Here is a 24,365-nt window from a genome sequence, read left to right as displayed (position 1 = left end):
ATGAGATGGCCGGATGCAGTGGCTCACATCTGTAATCCCAGCACTTTGGAAGTCTGAGGTGGGCGGATCACGAGGTCAGGAGTTCAAGACCAGCCTGACCAACATGGTGAAACCCTGTCTCTACTAAAAATACGAAAATTAGCCAGGCATGGTGGCACGTGCCTGTAATCCCAGCTACTCAGGAGGTTGAGGCAGGAGAATCACTTGAACACGGGAGGCGGAGGTTGCAGTGAGCCGAGATTGTGCCACTGCACTCAAGGCTGGGCGACAGAGCGAGACTCAATCTCATAAAGAAAAAACAAAACAAAAAAACAATGAGATACCCTACATACCTACTAGAATGGCCAAAACTCAGAACACAAGTTAGTGGTGGTGTAAGTGTGATGGCAATATAGTTTTTTAATCCCCCTTTGGGGCATTAAAACGTAATATCAAACGCTAAAGAGAATGTGAACCAATAGGAACTTTAATTTATTGCTAGTGACAAGACAAAATGGTAAAGCTACTTTGGAAGATAGCTTGGCAATTTCTTACAAAGCTAACCATACTCTTACCATGGGATCCAGCAATCACACTTGTTGGTATTTGCCTAAATTAGTCAAAAACATGTCCACACAAAAACCTGCAAACACACATTTATAGCAGCTTTATTCACTCATAATTGCCCGAACTTAGAAGCAGCCAAGACGGCCTTCACGAGGTGAATGGATAAACTGTGGTACGTCCAGACAGCGGAATATCATTTTGTGCTAAAAGAAAATGAATTAACAAGCCATGAAAAAACATAAAAGAAGATTAAATGCGCATTACCAAGTGAAAAAAGCCAATCTGAAAAGACTACACACTATATGATTCCAACTGTATGACAATCTGGAAAAGGCAGGATTACAGAGATGTTAAAAAGATCAGTGGTTGCCAGGGTTTTTGGGGAGAAAGGGATGAGCAGGCAGAGCACAGAGGATTTTTAGATCAGTGAAACTACTCTGTATGATACTATCATGGTAGATATATGTCATTATACATTCGTCAAAATCCACAGCATGTACAACACCAAGAGTAAATCCTAATGTAAACTATGAACTTTGAGAGACAATGTGTCAATGGAGGTTTATTAATTTTAAGAAATGTACCACTCTGGTAGGGGATGTTAATGGTGGGGGACGTTGTGCGTGTGTGGGGACAGCCAAGTATATGGGGACTCTGTACTTTCAATTTTGCTGTGAACCTAAAACTGCTCTAAAAAATAGTGTCAATTTTTTAAAAATGGAGATAAAACTGACGAAATGGTACAAAAATGATACAAGCTCAAGGGATGTAAAAATAACACATATTATTTTTAAAAACCAAAAAAATTACAAGAAAGGTGAAACTAAGTGTACTAACTTCTTAAGTATTGCTTGGAAAAAAGAGTTACAACTTGAAGCTCTCAAATCAACCGGGATAAACTCAAATACGTTTATGAACATAGTGATTGGCATTAAGATAATACTTGTAACTAAAATTAAATGATACAGGAAAAGGGAAGAAATAGTTTAGTATTGTTTATGGCAGGAAACAAAGGTAGTATATAAAGAACTTTTAAGATATATAAATGTATTTGATTAAAAATAACAAAACAAAAATCAAACCTTCCAAAATACTAATTTTAAAAAAAACAGACTTAGGAGGAATCAAGCACACTAGTGCCTAAGCAGGAAGCTTCATCTGCCCACTGACATTGGTCTTGGCAGCAGATCTGAAAGTTACCCTGTAAATTGGCTCCAATCCCTCGGTCACCCAGCCATGGGCCCAGTTTATTACTGCTTGCACAAGGACCCAGAGGAAGATTTACCCATATCCACAACCCAGGAATGATTTGTCTGTCTGAGCCTCCTTGAAGGACCTGTCCCAAAGCAGGTCCTAAAGGATCCCACTCTCCACTCTAGCCTCTCTCACTGCAGTCAAGGAAATGTCCCACCTGTGCAGGGAGCTTCTGGGGGAAGCTTGCCTGCCTGGGCTACCCTGCTAGGTTTGCCAGCCTCTGTTCCACAGCAGTGAAGGGGCCCAGACTTGGCTCCAGCCCCTCTCCCTGCAGTTGGTAAACTGTCCCATCCATGCAGGTAATTACTGGGAAGTATGGATGTGGGCCACTGGGGCAAGCTCACCAGCCTCCATCCTACAGCAGAATGTAAAGGGTCCCAGTCTCAGCTCCAGTTTCTTTTGCTGCAGTTGGGGAACTATCCCATCTGTTGAGGGAGCTGCTGGGAAACATGCATCTGTCTAAGCAAATGGGACAGGCTTCCAGGTTCGGGTCATTGGCCAACTTTCTCACAGTCAGGGTACCCCTACCTTGAGTGATCATCAGGTATATCCTGGAGCACCACGTCATCCTGGAAGCCCTCAGGAGACTCGTGGTAAAAATGGGCTTAAGGCGCCCTCTACCGCTGAAATGAATGCAGTACTCACAGGCTTGACAACAGCCACTTCAGGCCCACTGAAGAAGGATGGGCACAAAGTCACACTGCAAAGACTTGAATAAATAACTAATTTGTTAATAAGCAGACATCAATGTACATCCACAAGCATTAAGAACAATCAGGGAATTATGACCTCACCAAAAAGACAAAATAAGGTGCCAATAACAGACCCTAAAAAGATGGAGATGTGTGACCTGTCAGAATAAAAATCAAACTAGCTGTGTTAAGGATCATCAGTGAACATTAAGAAAATACAGATAAACAATTCAGAAATTTATCAGAAAAATTTAACAGAGACACTGAAATTTAAAAAATAAATAAATAAATACAAAAGTTCCCTAGCTGGAATGTGCAGTGAAAGCAGTGAAAAATGCAATAGAGAGCTTCAACAACAGAACTGACCAAGCAGAAGAAACAATGAGTGAGCTCAAAGGCAGGATAAGTGAAAAACATACAGGTAGAGAAGAAAAAAGAAAAAAAGACTAAAGAGAAATGAAGAAAGCTTACAAGATCTATGGGATATCTATGGGATAGCACCAAAAGAGAAAATGTTTGAGTAACTGGAGTTCAAGAGGGAATAAAGAAAGACAAAGGGGTAGAAGGTGGATCCAAATAAATAATAACAGAACATTTTCAAAACCTGGAGAAAAATTAAATCCAGATAAAGGAAAGTCAAACATCACTAACCATGCTCAACCTAAATAAGACTACCCCAAGGCATATTATAATCAAGCTCTCAAAGATCAAAGACATGGAGGGGATTCTGAAAGCAGCAAGAGAAAAGAAGCAAGTTACCATATAAAAGAATTCCAATATGCCTGACAGCAGACTTCTCAGCAAGAACCTTGCAGATCAGGAGGAAGTAGAATATATTCAGAGAGCTGAAGGAAAAAACAAACAAAAACACCAAGAATACTGTACCCAGCAAAGCCATCTTTCAGAAATGAAGATTAAAAGTTTCCCAGAAAAACAAAAGCTGAAGGAATTCAGTACCATCAGAACTGTCTTACAAGAAATGCTAAAGGGATTTCTTTAATCTGAAAGAAAAGAATGCTAACAGGTAACAAAGAAACTTCTGAAGGTATTAAAAATCACTGGCACAAGTCAGTAAACAGACAAATTCAGAATACTCTAATATAGTAATAGTGGTATATTAACCATTCCTATCTTTAGTATTAAGACTAAAAAACAAAACTATTAAAAATAATACTATAATACTTTGTTAGGAGACAATACACAAAGATATAAATTGTAACATCAAAAATTCAAAATGTGGGAAAAGAATGGAGTTAAGAGTGTACGTTTTCTTTCTTTTCAATCAAAATTACGTTGTTAGCAGTTTAAAATAACTGGTTATGTTTTTTGTAAGCCTCATGGTAACCACAAAGCAAAATCCTACAATAGATACACTAAAAGTAAAACGCCAAGGCATCAAAACATACTACTAGAGAAAATCACTTAACCACAAAGGAAGACAGCCAGAGAGGAAGGAAGGATCTACAAAACAACAATAAAAGAAGTACCAAAATTGCAGAGGTATGTCTTTACTTATTAATAACCTTGAATGTAAATGGATCAAAATTTCTAATAAGAAACAGACTGAATGAATTTAAAAAACAAGACCCAACTCTATGCTGCCTACAAGAGACTCAAATCCTTCATAAGGACATACAAAGACTGAAAGGGAAAACATTCAATGCAAATAGAAAAACAAAAGAAAGCAAGAGTAGCTACCTATACTTATATTAGATAAAACAGAGTTTAAGCCAAAAATTGTAAAAAGAAACAAGAGTATTATATAAGGGGGCCAATAAAGAGGACATAATAATTGTAAATATATATGCACCTTACATTGGAGCAAATATTAATAGACCTAAAAGGATAGACTGTCATACAATAATAGGGAATTCAGCACTCACTCCCAGAAATGGAAACAACTCAATGGCAAAAATACAAACATAATTTTAAATGGGCAAAAGACCTGAATAAACATTTCTCAAAAGAAGACATACAAATGACCAAAAGGTATATGAAAAAATGCTCAGCATCATTAATAATTAAGGGAATGCAAATCAAAACCACCATGAGGTATCATCTCAACCCACTTAGAATGGCTATCATCAAAATGACAAAAAATAAACACTGAGGAGGATGTGGAGAAAGGGAATCTTTTATACACTGTTGGTGGTAATATAAATTAGCACAGCCATTACAGACAACAGTATGGAGGGTCCCCAAATAATTAAAAATAGAGTATCCAGTAATTCCACTACTGGGAATAAAATCCACAGAAAATTAAATTCATATGTCAAAGAGACAGCTGCACTCCCAAGTTTACTGCAGCACTATTCTCAATAGCTAAGACATGGAATCAACCTAAGTGTTCATCAGAGAATGAACTTTTTTTTTTTTGAGACAGGGTCTCACTCTGTCACCCAGGCTGGAATGCAGTGACATGATCACAGCTCACTGCAGCCTCAACAGAGGTTCAAGCAATCCTTCCACCTCAGCTTTCCAAGTAGCTGAGACCACAGGCATGCACCACCATGTCTGGTTTATTTATTTTTTGCAGAAATGGGGTCTCACTATGTTGCCTAGGCTGGTTTTGAATGCCTGTAGTCAAACGATCTGCCCACTTTGGCCTTCTAAAGTGCTGGGATTACAGGCATGAGCCACCACACCTGGCTGGATTATTTTAAATGCAGTATATATACAAAATGAAATACTATTCAGCCATAAACAAGAATGAAATCCTGTCATTGTGACAATATAGATAAGCCTAGAGGACACTATGTTAAGTGAAATAAGGCAAGTACAGAAGGACAAATATTGCATGATCTCAAACTCATATGTGGAATCTAAAAAGTTTGATCTCACAGAAGTAGAGCATAGAATAGTGGTTATCAAAACCTGGGAAAAGTAGGGAGGAGTAGAATGAGGAGAGGTTGGTAAACGGATAAAAAGTTACACTTTAAATGGGAGAAATAAGTTCTGGTGTTCTATTGCACAGCAGGGGTGAATAGTTAATAATCTATTAAATATTGCAAAATAGAAGAGATTTTTAATGTCTCATCACAAAGAAACAATAAATATTTGAGGTGATAGCAATGCTATTTAGTCTGATTTGATCATTATACAATGTGTGTGTGTACGTGTGTGTGTATATATATATACAATAGCACACTGTGTCGCATAAATATATACAATTACTACCTGTCAGTTAAAAATCAAACTTTTTTTTAAATGGTAACTTGGACATTATGTCTGGGTTAAAAAAAGAAGACTGGAAAGAGACAAAACTAATCACTGCAATATTATAAGCAAGAGATACAGATTCAAAGAGGTAATACTGGAGACAAGAAATCTGAGAGATACAGTTTGCACTCTGTGTACACAGGTTCTGCATCAGCAGGTTCCAAATCTGCATATCCACCAAACCACAGATCAAAATGTTGAGGAAAAAACAATAAAAATACAAATTTCTATAAAACAATACAGTATAACAACCATTTACACAGCATTTATATTAGGTATTATAAGTAATGTAGAGATGATTTAAAGTATACAGGAGAATGTGCATAGGTTATCCATAAACACTATGCAACTGAGGATCTATCGATTTTGGTATCACCGGCAGGGTGGGGGGCGGATTTGGAGGACTGGAACAAAACCCCCAATGGATACCAAGCGATCAGTATATTTAGAACACAGAATATCAGGACTCTATAATCAAGTGTATTTCATCAAATCCAAGACTTCATCACTTTTTTGGAAAAACATTTTAGACATTAAAAATATGTTATTAATGAATCTATAATGTTCTTTTTTCCAACTGGAATTTTTACTTTAAACCTATAGGAAGACTCTCTTAAACTGATGAAAACATAGACTTTTATCATATGTAACTGTGCTTTTTTGTGCCTTTCTGTTTTGATGTCATATCACAGTGAGATCCTTTTGAAGATATTTAACCCAGTAGTTCAGATCACAAATATGGAACCCAACTCACATAATTCAATTACATTTATAACACAGCTATGACAAGTTCACACACAAGAAAGCAATGATAAATGTCATGATTAATGTCTAGCTGACTGCAACTTTAAGACTTACACTGACTTCAGAGATGTTGGTTGAAAAAAAGTGCAACTCAATCAATGAAACATCACCATAAAATATATGCCACTTCTCCCCAACGAGTAAACTCCTTAAAGAGAGACATATCTATATTATTTTTGCGCCTTACACAACCTGGTGTAATGCTGGGAGTACTTTGGTTATTCAATAAATATTTGTTTCTGGTTTTCTGCTTCCCCAACATGGTGGATTAGAGGATTTGAGCATGCCACAGCCACTTGGAAGTCACAAGATAAGGCATAAAAGGAAAACAGAGATCTACCAGAATCACAAAAGATACCTCAGATCCCAGGGAGCAGAATGCTGACAAATAGGCCCCGTGATAGTGTCTGGCTGATAAAAGTGAGTGAAGTCCCAGTAGATGAGAGAGGCAGAGAACTTCCCTCTGTGATTCACCTGTCCACCAGGGGTTCCGAGCTACCCTGGCTGAAGGAGAGCACTTTGTTTCTCCCAATCCCTGGAGTTAACTTAGAGACAGTCTTGGAGATGCTATGAGGGAAAGACACTGGGAAAAGCTACAGACATGTTCCCAAACCCAGGACCAAAAGCAGAATGCCATTTTTAATCAGGGCATGTATTAGTCCATTTTCACACTGCTGATAGACATACCCAAGACTGGGCAATTTACAAAAGAAAGAGGTTTAATGGACTTACAGTTCCACACTGCTGAGGAGGCTTACAATCATGGCAGAAGGTGAAAGACACATCTAACACAGTGGCAGACAAGAGAAGAGAGATTGTACAGGGAAATTCTCCCCTGTAAAACCATCAGATCTTGTGATACTTATTCAGTATCACGAGAACAGCACAGGAAAGACCTGCCCCTGTGATTCGATTATCTCCCCCAGGGTCCCTCCCACAACACATGGGAATTCAAGATGAGATTTGGGTGGGGACACAGCCAAACCCCATGAGGGCACATACAAAGTTAGCCATTCTTTGACAACCTAGCAGCATGGCCATTCATGCATTTTAGTCTTAGAACAGAGATTGGAGCACCTGTTTTAGAGTGGGGTCAGGGCCTCCAAAAGCAGAACTGTGGGAAGTACCTCAGCAGTAGGCACTGGAATTGTGCTCTTCCCTGTCACAGGGTTGGGGCAGGAGGAGAACTACTACCACTGCAGTTTCTCCTGGGCAGCAAGGCTTGCAGCCAGGGCCAGTGTGGCAACATGAACTGATCCTCGCGAGACACTGTTGGGTGCCTCAGCCTGTTCCCGAGATTACGGTGCAGTGGAGTCCTCTCACTCCACCCTAGGGAGAAATCCAGGCATTCAGAGCACCTACCTGCCTGGGCCAGCAGCCTGAGCAGCCCCACTTTTCCTGGGCATACATTATAACATAGCAGGGCCTTCTCTGCTCCATTCCCAGGAAGATCTCTAAGCATTTGGGGCACCACTTTTCTGGACCAGCAGCCTGCACCACCTCACCCATCATGGACATAGATTGTGGTACAGCAGAGCCCTCTCCACTCTATATCCAGGCAGATCTCCAGGTATTTGGAGCACCCACTCACCTGAATCAGTAGCCTGAACCACCCCACCCTTTCCTGGACATAGACTGTGGTACAGCAAGACCCTATCTGGTCCATGCCCAGGCAGATCTCCAGGTATTCATAGCACCTGTGCATTTGGTTCAGCAGCCTGAGCTGGCACCATCCTTCCTGGATGTAGATGATGGTATGGTGAGGTCCTCTCCACTACACACCCAAGCAGATCTGCAGACATTCAGGGAACCAGTTTGCCTGGATCAGCAGCTTATGCTGCCCCACCACCTTTCCCATGCAGATATCCTGGTCTAGGGGGACCCTTTCTGTTACATGACCAAGCAGATCTCCAGACATTCAAAGCACCTGCTTGTCTGGTTCAGGAGCCTGAGTAACCTCATTCCTCTTGTGCAGAAATCTTGGTTAAAGGGGGTCTTCTCCACTTCACAGAGGCATATCTCAGACATTCAGAGATCCCACTCACCTGAATCAGCAGTCTGAGCCATCCCACCCTTCCTGTGCAGAGATCCTGGGGCTGGGGGGGGTTCTCTCTGTCACATGCCCAGGCAGATCTCCAAGCATTCAAAGCACCTGCATGCTTGGTGAGGCAGCCTGAGTTGCCTCACTCCTCCTGTGCAGAGGCCTTGGTATAGGTGGGTCCTCTCTGCTCCACACCCATGCAGACCTCCAGGCACCTGGAGCACCAACTCTCTTAGATTAAGAATTTAGGCCACCCCATTCACCATGCAGGGAACTTAGGGCTGAAGGGGATTCCCAGCTCCATGCCTAGGCAAACTTCTGGGTACCTGGTAGCCACCCATTGGATTCACCCTCAGCACTGGTATTTTTTTGTGCTTGCCATGAGTGCACCTTCGGCAGATTTGCCCAGTTCTTCTCACCAATCATGGCCCCATCCTCCTGGAGCTAAGCAGGGAGCTCAGACCACTGCCTGAGGCAAGAGAGTTTCTGCCATTAAACAAGTATATACCCAGCAGCACTGGCTACAGCTGACTCTTATAAGCACCATCTACTGGCTTGTAGGTCAGATGCACAGCCCAATATAAAACCTGCTGAAAGAAGTGCACAGAACTATAGAAGCAAAACCAAAAGAATCTACCCAGCATTCTCTACAGTCACACCCAACAGGGAGGGAAAGAAAGGAAAAGAAAAAAACAACTATAGGCAAAGAAAAAACTCCTACCCACATGAAAATAATTACAAAAATTAGAAGTGCAATCATCTCCAGATGAGGAGAAACCAGTGAAAGAATTCTGGCACAATGAAAACTCTAAATGTAGTAATACCACCAAACGATAGCATTAGCTCTCCAGCAACAGTTCCTAACTAAAATGTAAACTCAGAAATGACAGATGAAGAATTCAAAACATGAATTGTAGGGAAGATCAATGAGATCCAAGACAGAGTTGACAATCAACATAAAAGAAACTTCTAAAGCAATCCAGAAAATAAAAGAAGAAATAAATATATTCAAAAGAAATCAGAGCTTCCGGAACTGAAAAACCCACTTAAGGAATTTGAAAATACAATTGAAAGCTTTAGCAACAGATGGGACCAAACAGAAAAAAGAATTTCAGGGCTTGAAAAATAGTCTTTTGAATTAACCTGGTCAAACAAAAATAAAGAAAAAAGAATTTTAAAAAATGAACAAAGTTGTTGAGAAATATAGGATTGCACAAAAGAATCAAACCTATGAATTATTGGAATGCCTAAGAAGAAGAAAAAGTAAACAACCTGGAAAACATATTTGTGGGAATAATTCAAGAGAATTTCCCTAACCTTGCTAGAAAAGTAAACATCCAGATACAAAAAAATCTAGAGAACTGCAAGATACTATCCAAAATGAAGATCGCCACAGCACATAGTCACAAGACTGTCCAAAGTTAATGCAAAACAAAACAAACAAGAATACTTAAAGACAGAGAAAAAGGTTAGCTTACATAACCACATACAAATGGAGCCATATCAGGCTTTGGACTTCTCAGCAGAAACCTTACAAGCCAGGAGAGATTGGGGACCATTCTGAAAGAAAAGAAATTCTAACCAAGTGTTGCAGGAAGTCAGGGACCCCGAATGGAGGGACCGGCTAAAGCCACAGCAGAAGAATATAAATTGTGAAGATTTCATGGACATTTATCACTTCCCCAATCAATACTTTTATAATTTCCTATGCACCTTTAATCTCTTAATCCCATCATCTTCATAAGCTGAGGATGCATGTTGCCTCAGGACCCTGTGATGATTGTGTTAACTGCACAGATTGTTTGTAAAACATGTGTGTTTGAACAATATGAAATCTGGGCATCCTAAAAAAGAACAGGATAACAGTGATTTTCAGGGAATAAGGGAGATAACCATAAGCTCTGACAGATTGCCGGGCCAGGCAAAACAGCGTCATATTTCTCTTCTTGCAGAAAGCAAAAAGGAGAAACATCACTTAATTCTTTTCCCAGCAAGGAATAACCCTGGGAAAGGAATGCATTCCCAGGAGGAGGTCTCTAAAATTGCCACTCTGGGAGTATCTGCCTTATACAGTTGAAGACAAGGGATGAAATACGCCCTGGTCTCCTCCAGCGCCCCTCAGGCTTGCTAGGATTAGGAAATTCCAGCCTGGTGAATTCTAGTCAGACTGGTTGTCTGCTCTCGAACCCTGTTCCCTGTTAAGATGTTTATCAATGACAATGCGTGCTCAGCAGGACATGGAAACTCATCAGTAATTCTAATTTCGCCCTGGCCTTGTGATCTTGCTCTGCCTCTTTCCCCTTGTGATCTTTTAACCCTTTCAAGCATGAGATCTTTGTGACTCACTCCCTGTTCGTACCTCCCCTCCCCTTTTGAAATCCCTAATAAAAACTTGCTGGTTTTGTGGCTTAAGGGGCATCATGGAACCTACCAATACGTGATGTCACCCCCAGAGTCCCAGCTGTCAAATTTCTCTCTTTGTACTCTTTCTTTTTATTTCTCAGACCGGCCGACACTTAGGGAAAATAGAAAAGAACCTATGTTGAAATATTGGGGGCTAGTCCCCCGATAACCAAGAATTTCATATCCTGTCAAACTAACCTTCATAAGCAAAGGAGAAATAAAACATTTTCCAGACAAGCAAGTGCTAAGGGAATTCGTTACCATTAGACGAGTCTTGCAAGATACCCTTGAGAGAGTTCTAAACATAGAAACTAAAGAATGATACCTGCTACCACAAAAATTAGAGACCCTGGGGTAGGGGGATTCTCTCTGCCACATGCCCAGGCACATCTCCAGCCATTCAAATCACCTGCATGCTTGGTTCGGCAGCCTGAGTTGCCTCACTCCTCCCGTGCAGAGGCTTTGGCATCAGCGGGTCCTCTCTGCTCCATGCCCAGGCAGACCTCCTGGACACACTTAAGGACATAGGCCAATATCCTTGGTGAACACATATTCAAATATCCTCAACAAAATACTAGCAAACTGAATCCAACAGCACATCAAAAAGTTAATTCATCATGATCAAGTAGGCTTTATTCCTGGAATGCAAGATTAGTTCAATATACATAAGTCAATAAATGTGATTCACAACGTAAATAGAATTAAAAACAAAAGCTATATGATCATCTCAACAGACGTGGAAAAAGCGTTCAATAAGATCCAACATCCTTACACGATAAAAACCCTAAAGAAATTAAGCATCAAAGAAATGTACCTCAAAATAATAAGAGCATCTATGACAAACCCACAGCCAACATCATACTGAATGAACAAAAATTGGAAGGCTTCCCCCTGAGAACTGGAACAAGACAACGATGACCACTCTCACCACTCCTATTCAACACAGTACTGGAAGTGTTAGCCAGAGGAATCCAGCAAGAGAAAAAAGCAAAAGGCAACAAAACATGAAAAGAAGAAGTCAAACTATCTCTCCTATAGACTATATGATTTTATACCTAAAGAATCATAAAGACTCTGCCAAAAGGCTCCTGGAACTGATAAATGACTCCAGTAAAGTTTCCAGATACAAAGTCAGTGTACAAAATTCAGCAGCATTTGTATACGCCAATAACATTCAAGGTGAGAGCAAATCAAGAACACAATCCACACACAATCTATGGGTCCAAGATGGCCAAATAGGAATAGCTGCAGTCTACAGCTCCCAGCGTGAGCGACACAGAAGATGGGTGATTTCTGCATTTCCAACTGAGGAATGCAGCTCCCCGCCAGCAACGGAACAAACCGGAATGACTTTGACAAGTTGAGAGAAGAAGGCTTCAGAAGATTGATGATAACAAACTTCTCCGAGCTAAAGTAGGATGTTTGAACACATCGCAAAGAAGTTAAAAACCTTGAAAAAAGATTGGACGAATGGCTAATTAGAATAAACAGCACAGAGAAAACCTTAAATGACCTGATGGAGCTGAAAACCATGGCACGGGAACTACGTGACACATGCACAAGCTTCAGCTGATTCCATCAAATGGAAGAAAGGGTATCAGTGATTGAAGAGCAAATGAATGAAATGAAGTGAGAAGTTTCGAGAAAAAATAGTAAAAAGAAATGAACAAAGCCTCCAAGAAATATGGGACTATGTGAAAAGACCAAATCTACATCTGATTGGTGTATCTGAAAGTGACAGGGAGAATTGAATCAAGTTGTAAAAACACTCTGAAGGATATTACCCGGGAGAACTTCCCCAACCTAGCAAGGCAGGCCAACATTCAAATTCAGGAAATACAGAGAATGCCACAAAGATACTCTTCGAGAAGAGCAACTCCAAGACACAAAATTGTCAGATTCACCAAAGTTGAAATGAAGGAAATATGTTAAGGTCAGTCAGAGAGAAAGGTCGGGTTATCCACAAAGGGAAACCCATCAGACTAACAGCAGATCTCTCGGAAGAAACTCTACAAGACAGAGTGGGGGCCAATATTCAACATTCTTAACGAATTTTCAACCCAGAATTTCATATCCAGTCAAACTAAGCTTCATAAGTGAAGAAGAAATAAAATCCTTTACAAACAAGCAAATGCTGAGAGATTTTGTCACCACCAGGCCTGCCTTACAAGAGCTCCTGAAGGAAGCACTAAACATGGAAAGGAACAACTGATAACCGCCACTGCAAAAACATGCCAATTGTAAAGACCATCAATGCTAGTAAGAAAATAACCAGCTAACATCATAATGACAGCATCAAATTCATACATAACAACATTAACCTTAAATGTAAATGGGCTAAATGTTCCAATTAATAAAAGACACGAACTGGCAAACTGCATAAACAGTCAAGATCCATCAGTGTGCTGTATTCAGGAGACCCATCTGACATGCAGAGACAAACTTAGGCTCAAAATAAAGGGATACAGGAAGATCTACCAAGCAAATGGAAAACAAACAAAAGCAGGGGTTGCTATCCTAGTCTCTGATAAAACAGACTTTAAACCAACAAAGATCAGAAGAGACAAAGAAAGCCATTACATACTGGTAAAGGGATTAATTCAACAAGAAGAGCTAACTATCCTAAATATATATGCACCCAATACAGAAGCACTCAGATTCATAAAGCAAGCCTTAGAGACTTACAAAGAGACAGACTCCCACACAATAATAATGGGAGACTTTAACACCCCACTGTCAACATTAGACAGATCCACGAAACAGAAAGTTAACAAGGATATCCAGCAACTGAACTCAGCTCATTGAGCACATATACCCTAGAACTTAAAGTATAATAAAATAAATAAATAAATAAATAATTTTAAAAAAAACCACGCGCACACACACACATACATACACACACACACACACAAATACCTGGGAATACATCCAACCAAGGGGGCAAAAGATCTCTACAAAGAGAACTATAAAACACTGTTAAATCGTAGATAACACAAAGAGATTTTAAAAATATTTCATGCTCATGGACTGGAAGAATCGACATTGTTAAAATGGCCATACTGCCCAAAGCAATCTACAGATTCAACACTATTCCTATCCAACTACCAATGTCATTTTTCATGGAACTAAAAAAAACTATTTAAAAACTCATATGGAACCACAGAAGAGCCTGAATTGCCAAAGCAATCCTTTGAAAAAAGAAATCAGAGGTACCATATTACTTGACTTCAATCTATTTTATAAGGTTATAGTAACCAAAACAGCATGATGCTGGTACAAAAACAGACACACAGACCAATGGAACAAAATACAGAACCCAGAAATAAAGCCATAGACCTACAGCCATCTGATCTTTGACAAAAATCAACAAAAATAAGCAATGAGGAAATGACTCCTTATTCAATAAATGGTGCTAGGATAGCTGGCTAGGCATATGCAAAAGAATGAAACTGGAACACCCACCCTCTTCACCATATACAAAAATTAACTCAAGATAGATTAAAGATTTCAATGTAAGACCTTAAGCCATAAGAATCCTAGAAGAAAACCTAGGAAACACCATTCTGGACATCAGCCTTGGGAAAGAATTACCACCATTCAACCCAGCAATCCCATTACTGGGTATATATCCAAAAGAAAACAAATTGTTCTCCCAAAAAGACACATGCACTCACATGTTCATCCCAGTACTATGCACAATAGCAAAGATATGGAATCAACCTAGATAGATGCTCATCAACAGTGGATCAGATAAAGAAAATGTAGTGCATATACACCAAGGAATATTATATAGCCATTTAAAAAGAACAAAATTAATTCCTTTGCTGCAGCATGGATGCAGCTGGAAGCTATTATCGCAAGCAAATTAACATAGGAACAGAAAACCAAGTATCACATTTTTTTACTTAGAAGTGGGAGCTAAACACTGGGGACTCATGGACCTAAAGATGGGAAAAACAGAAACTGGGAACTACTAGACAGGAGAGGGGAACAAGGGCTGAAAAACTACTGGGTACTATGCTCAGTACCAGGGTGACAGGATTATTCATATCCCAAACCACAGCACTACACAATATACCCAGGTAATAAACCTGTACATATACCCCCTAAACTTAAAATAAAAGCTGAAAACAATTTTAACAAGTGAGAGAAGATCCTGAAGCATTTTCAAAGAATTGTAATAGGAGTAATAGGAGATGAAACATAACTTTTCCAGTATGATCTTGAAGACAAAGTACAATCAAAGCAATGGCTACCAAGAGGTGGAAGTGGTCCAGTCAAAGCAAAAGTGGACCAGTCATGGCAACAATCTTTTAGATGCTCAAGGCATTTTGCTGGTTGATTTTCTGGAGGGCCAAAGAATGGTAACATGTGCTTACTATCAGAGTGTTTTGAGAAAGTTAGTCAAAGTTATAGCAGAAAGATGCCCAAGAGAGCTTCACCAGAGTCCTTCTCCACCACAACAATGTTCCTGCTCATTCCTCTCATCAAGGGCAATTTTGTAAGTTTCCATGAAAAATCATTAGGCATACACCTTGCAATCCTTATTTGGCTCCTTCAGAATTATTTGTTGGCAATCTTAAAAAAATATTTAAAAAGCATCCATTTTTCTTCAGCTAATAATGTAAAAAAGACCGCATTGACATGGTTAAATTCCCAGCACCCTCAGTTCTTTAAGGATGAACTAAATGGCTGGTATCATCCCTAATAAAAGTGTCTTCAACTTGATGCAGCTTATGTTGACAAGTAAAATAAAATCTATAGTTTTATCTCATATAAAAAGTTGTTAATGTTTACAAATGTCTTTGGCTACAGTTAGTAGAACCAATACTGAATAGGGTTAGCGCAAGTATGTGTTTTTCAATGACTCTCTTCGCAAGCTATCCTACTGGGCTTTATTTTCTAAGTCATTTCATTTTCTTTCCTTTTTTTTTTTTTTTTTTTGAGACGGAGTCGTCTTCTGTTGCCCAGGCTGGAGTGCAGTGGCGCAATCTTGGCTCACTGCAAGCTCCACCTCCCGGGTTCACGCCATTCTCCTCCCAAGCAGCTGGGACTACAGGTGCCTGCCCCCATGCCCGGCTAATTTTTTGCACTTTTAGTAGAAAAGGGGTTTCACCGTGTTAGCCAGGATGGTCTCGATCTCCTGACCTCATGATCCGCCCGCCTCGGCCTCCCAAAGTGCTGCGATTACAGGCATGAGCCACCACACCCAGCTCATTTTAAGAAAAATAAAAGTTGAAAGTAACCTCTTACAGCAGATTTCACCTTTAAGTGAATGTAAGAATCAACAAGTTTGCTGAAAATGCATATTCCCAAACCTCAACATAATAATTTGATTTCAGCAGATCTGGAGTAGAGTGCAAGGATCTACACTTAATAACAATGCACTAAAGCCCAACTTCCTCCTGAGAATTCCACTAAAAGCTGCTCTTCAGCAATATCCTATGGAAGGCCAATCAGCTAAATGACTACATCATAATCTCTGGCCTCCCTGCACCTGAAAGTAAGTGACCACGTGCTTGGCCCCCCTACACACACAGTATGGATTTGTTGCTGGGAAGTGGTTGTCCACCCAGGGATTACAATACCCAGCCCACCATACGTCTAGGTATCGGCATGAAAGAGGTTCACACCAATAGAATGTGAGCAAAAGTGGTGTGTATCATACATATATAAGCCAAGGTTTTTTAGAAGAAGCTGTACCTTCTCTAAGCTGTCTTTCTCTTTTGTCTCATGGTTAGATACAAATAACAATAAAACCCTAAGAAATTACAAAGGCCCCAAACAGAGGAGAAACAAATCTCTGAATTATTTCACAGAGAACGGCCTACCAACTATGAACATTTGCTTCAGAATGTTAAATGAATAAAAATGAACTTCTATTAGGTAAAGTCACTAAATTTGGGGGTTACTTATAAGCATCATCCTAATATATCAGGCATGTGTGTATATAAACAACTGTTTAACTGCATATACATGTATATATTCATTTAATCAACAAAATGTATTGAAAATCCATTATATGCTCAAGATACAATCATGAGCAAAACCATATGCAATCCTTATCCTCATGAATCTCAGAATTATTGAAGCATGTGTGTATAAATGTAGGTTTTTCTATGTGGAGTACTTGAACAGGGTAGGGTAGACAATGAAATAATATAAATGAGTAAGTAGAACTTTCACTTCCAATTAAGATAGAGGAATAGGGATTAGATTTACCACCTGTCTGATACAATTAAAACTCTGAAAAAATATAAGGAACAACAATGTGAAGCATTTGATATTAGGCAATAAAAGACAGTGATCCCCCAGAAATGAAAAACAAAAGGTGTACCCCAGATTTGCCCCAGCTTATTATCTGAAGAGATGAAATAGTTATTAGAAACAAAACATTTATTAAACTGTATCCCAACATATTAAGCAGAGCCAAGTGAAATATAAAAAAGATCCAAATCAAACTTCGAGATGAAAATTACAGTGTCTAGTTTAAAAATATACTGTATGAGATTAACAGATTAGATATTTCAGAAGAAAAGAGTAGTGACTTTGAACACATAGCAATAGAAACTATCCACAATGTAACAGAGAGAGGAAAAAAGGATTTTAAAATGAAAGACTATAACACCAGTGAGCTGTGAGATAAGTTTAAGCCATCTAATGTACACGTAATAGGAATCCAGAGGAAAGAAGAGACAGAGGAAGAATGGAAAACTTTTTGAAGATATAAAGGTCAAAATTTCCCAAATTTTATGAAAACTAACAACCTACAGCTTCAAGAAGCTCAACAAATCCCAAGCATAAGAAAGCTGAAGAAAACGATACCAAAGCAAATCATAATCACATTGCTTATGCCAGTGAAAGAGGACTCTCATAAGCAGCCAGAGAGAAAAGACCTAACATGCAGAGGAACAAAGGTAAGGGTAACAGCAGACTTCTTGTGAGAAACAATGTACATGCTTGAAGACACTGAAGAAACATCTTTACAGTACTGAAAGAAAAAAAAAAAGTGATCAATCTTAAATTCTTTACTCAGTGAAAATATCTTTCAAAACACAGATATATGAAAGCTAAAAGAATTTATCACCATCAAACATGCACAACAAAAATGTAGAAGGATGTCCTTCAAGCCAAAGGAAAAATGATACCAGTTGGAAATCTGGATCCACATGAAGAAATAAATACCAAAGGAATGAACACACAGATGCCCATGTAGCTAACATTTCTGGTGTTTATCTATGTAAAGAAATATGATTCTTTGTTATTATTTAAATCTCTTTAAAAGATAACACTGTTTAATGCAAAAAAAATAGTGTCTTGTGGGGTTTAAACACACAAAGAAGTAAAACATACAACAACTATTGCACAAAAACTGGGGGGGGGGGGGGAGAAATAAAAGTATAGTTTTGTGAGGTCTGTACACCAGATATAAAGTAATGTATCGCCGGAAGGTAGACAAGTGATAAGTTAAATATGTCTACTATAAACCCTAAAGCAATCACTAAATTAACACAACAAAGATAAAAGCCACAGGAAGATGAAATTGTTTTAAAAGTATAGAATTAATTCAAAAGAAAGGATTCAAAAAGGAAAAAGGAACAAATGAGACAAATGGAAAACAAACAGTAAGATGCTAAATTTAAACCAAACTATATCATTATCCATTAAATGTAAACAGTCTAAACACCAATTAAAAGACAGAGATAATTACACAGGATCAAAAGAACAAGACCTAACTATACACTATCTATAGGAAATGGGTATTAAATAGGAAGACACAAATAGTTAACCAAGTAAGTGAAAAGTATAGAAAATGGCCTCTCAAGATAATAGGACTAAAGAAAATGGCTGTTGACATAGTTTTGATTCACAAGTTGTCACAATTCAGGAAGTATTTTTATATTCAAGAGTCCTTTTCAAGCCTTGAGATCTAAGTAAATATTAATACTATCTTACACTCTTCATAAAAGTCACCACATATGTGTTCACACACCAACATTTCAATTATCTCAACAGTATCTCTAAACATAGCAAATTAGAGATTTCAAAAGAAATTCTCAAGTGAGCTAAGAGATTAGCAATCTATTCTGATCAATAACCACATGTTCTCAAAGATGGATATATATACATTCAAAATTTTACCTCTATATAATGTGTGATTTTACTAACATACTGTCTATTAAGACAACAAAGTCTGAGTCAGATGACAGAAACAAAATGCCACCACATCTCACCACATCCTTTTCCTTTGGGAAGGAACTGGGGATTAAAAAAATGAATATACTATGCTCATGAGAGACAAGTATGCTAGGGAAAGGGTGGGAATATATGTTTGTGAAATGTCACAGTAGGCTGGAAATTACACCTATAAATGTTTGCCCTACCTTCTCAATTTTCTAAATGTGAATTGGTATTTCACCTAGTTTGTCAGGTTTATATATGCAGTTTTTCATATTATTCCATTATACTTTTGATCTCAGTCTCCAGCGACATCCTACATTTCACTCCTGCTACTGATAATCTGTCTTCTTTTTGTGAGTCTTGCTAGAGGTTTGCAATTTTATTAATCTTCTTGAAGAACCAACATTTTGTCTCATTCATTTTCTCTATCTTTTCTGTTATCAATTTCATTGATTTTTGCTCTTTATTATTTCCTTCCTTCTACTTGCTCTGGTTTTACTTTGCTCTTCTTTTTATAGGTTCTTAAAGCGGGAGCTTAGATTGTCCATTTGAGACTTTTCCTGTTTTCTAATGTATGCATTTCATTCTATAAATTTCCCTCTGAAATTTAACTGCAGACTCAGAAAAAGAATAAGATATGGCCACAAGTTTGGAAATAAATAGCAGAAACTTTAAAGATGACCAAATGGGAAACACAACAATTTACCAAGAAAAGAAAATTATCCAAGGTAAGATACAGAAAATATTCAAACTCAGCTTAAACTCCTCAAAACAAAATGACTTAGACTGAATGACTTCAAGTAAATAACCATCTAGTCAGCCATGTAATAAGGAGGGAAAACCCTGCATGTGGAATATGGCCCAATCAATCTGCATTACAGATAATACAAGACAGGGAGCAGGCAATGCAGTGGGACACAGAAGAGTTAACAGAACCACATTTTTCCAGTTAGTAGTCTTAAATGAACTTCTTTACTACCCAACCAATTTCACGGATTCCTAAATGCTGCCTAACAGGAGCTGAGGCTGGGCATATGTGAAGGATAAATGTACAACTGTCATGAATTCATTTCTGTAGGTTGCCCCACCCCATGGAGATATACTAATTTCTAATATATGGAAGAATAAAATATCTTCTTTCTTACCCTCTGAGCTTTTGCGAGTTCTTCTTTTAATCGTTCATAGCCCTTTTCTCTAACTTCCAAAACAGATGGGCTTCGTAAACGAGACAGACTATCAGTACTCAACCCAAAAATATCATCACTGCCATCGCAAGCCTCTGTTATAGTAGCACCCTGTAAAAACTCTCTCTCTGCATTATAGTTGTCCTTTCTTGTAGTTAATTTAGTTAATCCAGCTGTGACTCCAGAGGTAGAACAAGGTGCTGGGTCTGTAACATGAAAGCTGTAAAGGAGAAAGACAATTTTCAGAAAATATCAGCATATGCTCCAATAGAACTGGCTTAAAACACAGCTCTAGAACTGTGCTACCCAATTTGGTAGCTTCCATATTTAAATAAATAGTATGTCCTCAGTCATAGCCACATTTCAAGTGCTCAGTAGCTACATGTGGTTAATATCTATCATTCATATTAGATAGCACAAAAAATAGAACATTTTCATCAACAGAGAAAGTTCTACAGGACGGTGCTACTCAAGAGCAGGGGTTAACAAATTATAGCCTGCAGGCTAAACGAAGCCTTCCACCTGTTTTTATAAGGCATCAATGAGCCAAGTACAGTTTTTACAATTTCAGATAGTTGAAAAGAAATCTTTAAGAGTATTTTGCGACAAATGAAAATTAAATGAAATTCAAAATTCTGCATCCATATATGAAGTTCTATTGGAACACAGCCACTCTAATTCATTTACATACTGCCTATGGCTGCTTTCAAACTCTAAAAGCAGTGTTGAATAGCTGCAACAGAGACTGTATGGCTAGCAAAGCCTAAAATACTATCTGGTCCTTCACATAAAAAGTTTGTCAACCCTGTTCTAGAACATTATCATGTATTTCTTTACATAGGCACACTTAAGTTATTCAAATTTTCTAAAAATAGTAAAACTTAAAATACAGTAACTAAGCAAACTTTCCATTTAAAAAAAATAATCCAAAATAAGTGATTTACTTATTTCCTACCTGATACTAGATATTTCCGCACAATTTAAACGTCTGGGGGATGAATACACAGGTTGTGTAGGAAGTTCAGAAACATCTAATGCATTTGCCTGGATAGGTACAGAGGATAAAGCTGAAGGGTGTGGCCGGTAGATGACACTTGGTGAGGTAATCTGCTCTTGAGTTCCCGATTCATACACACCAAGAAGGTCCGGAGAAGTAGGTGAAGCAAGGTTTACTTCATGGAAGCCTTCCAGGGGATCATTAGCCATAGCAAAAGCCTCATCATAAGATAACCTATGTTAAAACAAAAATCAGATACTTATTTTTAAATAACATTTAAAACTAAATTAAAATGTATAAATTATAAAATGTGTTTAACAGTCCGTTGTAAATTACAAGCTTACAATAAAAGAGCCTTTTAAAAAAACCACTATTACATGGTGGTATATGCCTGTAGTACCAGCTGCTCGGGAAGATGAGGTGGGAGGATTACTTGAGCCCAAATGGAGGCTGCAGTGAGCCGTGATCACAACCCTACACTCCAGCCTAGGTAACAGGGCAAGACCTTGTGTCCACTCAAAAAACAAAAACAAAAACAAACCACCACAATCACTTAACATTTACTAAGCGATCTCAGAGTATAACTACTATAAAAGGCAAACAATCTGATTTAGAAGAAACCTGAAAATGATAAGCAATTCTGTTAAAGTGAGAATAATCAATTAGTATGAGGAATGAATAAAAATTGGCTTAATTTTTAAAAATATTTTAAAATTATTAAATGTTTATATTAAAATAAATTCTCTTTATATGTAAAATATATATATATTTTGTAAAATATATAAAACATATTTTATATATATTTATTTATAGAAAATTTATTTATTATATATATTTATTTATAAAATAAAATCTCTTTAATATAAAATAAATTTATATTAAAATTTAATTCTGTCATTAAATATGAAAATACTAAAAACAAAATCTAACAGTATTATGCAATCTTAGATTCAATAACAATTATACTATGCTGTGAAACTCTTAAAACAATTTTTTAACAGAGAACATTGTATTTATCATGTACAACATGTTTGAAGGCACATACACACTGTGAAATGGCTAACTAGCTAATTAACAAATCATTACCTCATGCCATTATTTTGTGATGAGAACACTCAACATCTACTCTCTGCATTTTTCAAGTATTTACAATATATCATCAGGAACTACAGTCATCCTGCTGTACCACAGATCTCTTGAATATATATTTAACTTTGTGATGATACATGACCTTGGTTAGAGTAAGTAGAAAGGCAGTAAAGACACACACTCTCTCATACCTGTCACCCAGATTATGAAACTGTTAACATTTTTGAGCCATTTGAGAATGTTCAAACATAATGCCCACTTAATATCTCAATGTATACATATACACTGTGTGTGTGTGTATCTGTGTATGTGTGTATCCTAAGTACAAGGACATTCTCCTATCTAACCACAAAATCATCATCAAAATCTGGAAGTTAACATTGATCAAAATTACCATCTAATCAACAGGTCCCATGCAAATTTCACTAATTGTTCCAACAATATCCTTTATATGTACAGGATCCAATCCTGGATAATGTGTTTCATTTCTATAAGCCTTAAACTTCTCCTCTGATGAGATTAGAATGGGGATAACACTAGCCCCTCCCTTGTCCTGTTTGCTGTGAAGATTGAAGGAGACAATCCATGTAAAGTATTTTGTAGAGTACTATGTACCTGACACAGAGTATGGCCTCAATAAACATGAATTATCATAGCACAGGCACTAACAATACCACATATGCTTCAGGTTCTCCATAAGCAAAAAACAGTTCATGTAACTATTCAATTACATCACAAAGTTTACATGGAAACTAACAAGTGAACCACTCAAGTTTTTCCTCTGAAGAATTCAAAGCTAAATGGTATCTTACAAATTCTTTATTGATTTTCCACTGTCTGCTGGATAGAGACCAAACTTGTTAGCCAAAAAAATAAGGTCTTCTAGGATCTGAACCCAATCTCTCTTTCCAATTTTTTTTCCTTCCTATGATAGCACTTAGACAGTTGTGGATAATATCTTCCCGGAACTTAAAAAATGCCAAACAGGCCAGGCTTGGTGGCTCACACTATAATCCCAGCACTTTGGGAGGCCGAGGTGGGCAGATTGAGGTCAGATGTTCAAAACCAGCCTGGCCAGCATGGCGAAACCCTGTCTCTACTAAAAATACAAAAATTAGCTGGGCATGGTGGCCCATGCCTGTAATCCCAGCCACTCAGGAGGCTGAGGCAGGAGAATCATTTGAACCCCAGGAGGCAGAGGTGGCAGTGAGCTGAGACACTGTACTTCAGCCTAGGCAAGAGACTAAGATTCCATCTCAAAAAAAAAAAAAAAGCCAAACAAAACAACATAGCACATCCTTTCTTCCAAAAGTTAGAGAAGTATTCGTTTGTTAAACTCGCTGAAAAATTTAACTCTCAAATCCTTAATAAAAAGTGTTAAAAATAATACAAGTAGAGAATAAAAACAAAAAAGATTTCAGTAAAGTTGAAAGAGATCTAACTCAGTATCATTTCAAAATTACAAATTAGGGGGAAAGGGGGAGGGATAGCATTAGGAGATATACCTAATGTAAATGATAAGTTAATGCATGCAGCACACCAACATGGCACATGTATACATATGTGACAAACCTGCACGTTGTGCACATGTACCCTAGAACTTAAAGTATAATAAAAAAAAAAAGCCCAACATTTAAAAAAAAAATACAAATTAGTATGTGTCACAGACTTTCCAGCATATAGACAACCCAAAGTGCAACAATTAAATCTACAAATGACAAATTTCAAATCCAATAAGCTATTTATTAATAGTAAGTGGTTTATTCTTCAAAATGAAACTAGTCCTTGTTTTTTTCATATAAAATATTCACTATGCCATATGAAAGATGAGATTAATAAGGAATGTAAGGTGTTTAATATGCCATTAAAATTTATTGTTTTTTCACCCCAAAGAATTTTCATTTTTTATTCATAATCCGTATACCTACATATACCAAGAAAACAGCTATATTCAA

The 24,365-nt window shown here is 37.9% G+C and overlaps 1 protein-coding gene across 9 annotated transcripts in view; it reads right to left on the bottom strand.

Moving 5' to 3' along the window:
- RAB3IP (RAB3A interacting protein) overlaps positions 1-24,365 on the bottom strand; it is a 65,676-nt gene that overhangs the window by 26,716 nt on the left and 14,595 nt on the right. For 7 of the 9 annotated variants that reach the window (XM_065524562.2, XM_074007402.1, XM_074007401.1 and 4 more), the window contains exons 2-3: positions 21,280-21,555; positions 20,286-20,544 (exon numbers count right to left, since the gene is read on the bottom strand). In XM_065524562.2, coding sequence (XP_065380634.1) covers positions 20,286-20,544; positions 21,280-21,530 — 510 coding nt within the window. In that variant the 5' untranslated portion in view covers positions 21,531-21,555. The remainder of the gene's footprint in view (positions 1-20,285; positions 20,545-21,279; positions 21,556-24,365) is intronic. The other 2 variants (XM_074007403.1, XM_074007404.1) reach the window with 1 other exon arrangement.

This window comes from Macaca fascicularis, chromosome 11, assembly GCF_037993035.2.
Source record: "Macaca fascicularis isolate 582-1 chromosome 11, T2T-MFA8v1.1".
In the NCBI taxonomy this organism is placed as follows: Eukaryota; Metazoa; Chordata; class Mammalia; order Primates; family Cercopithecidae; genus Macaca; species Macaca fascicularis.
The sequence above is the reverse complement of the archived record's forward strand: the minus strand, read 5'-3'. Positions and strand labels throughout refer to the sequence as shown.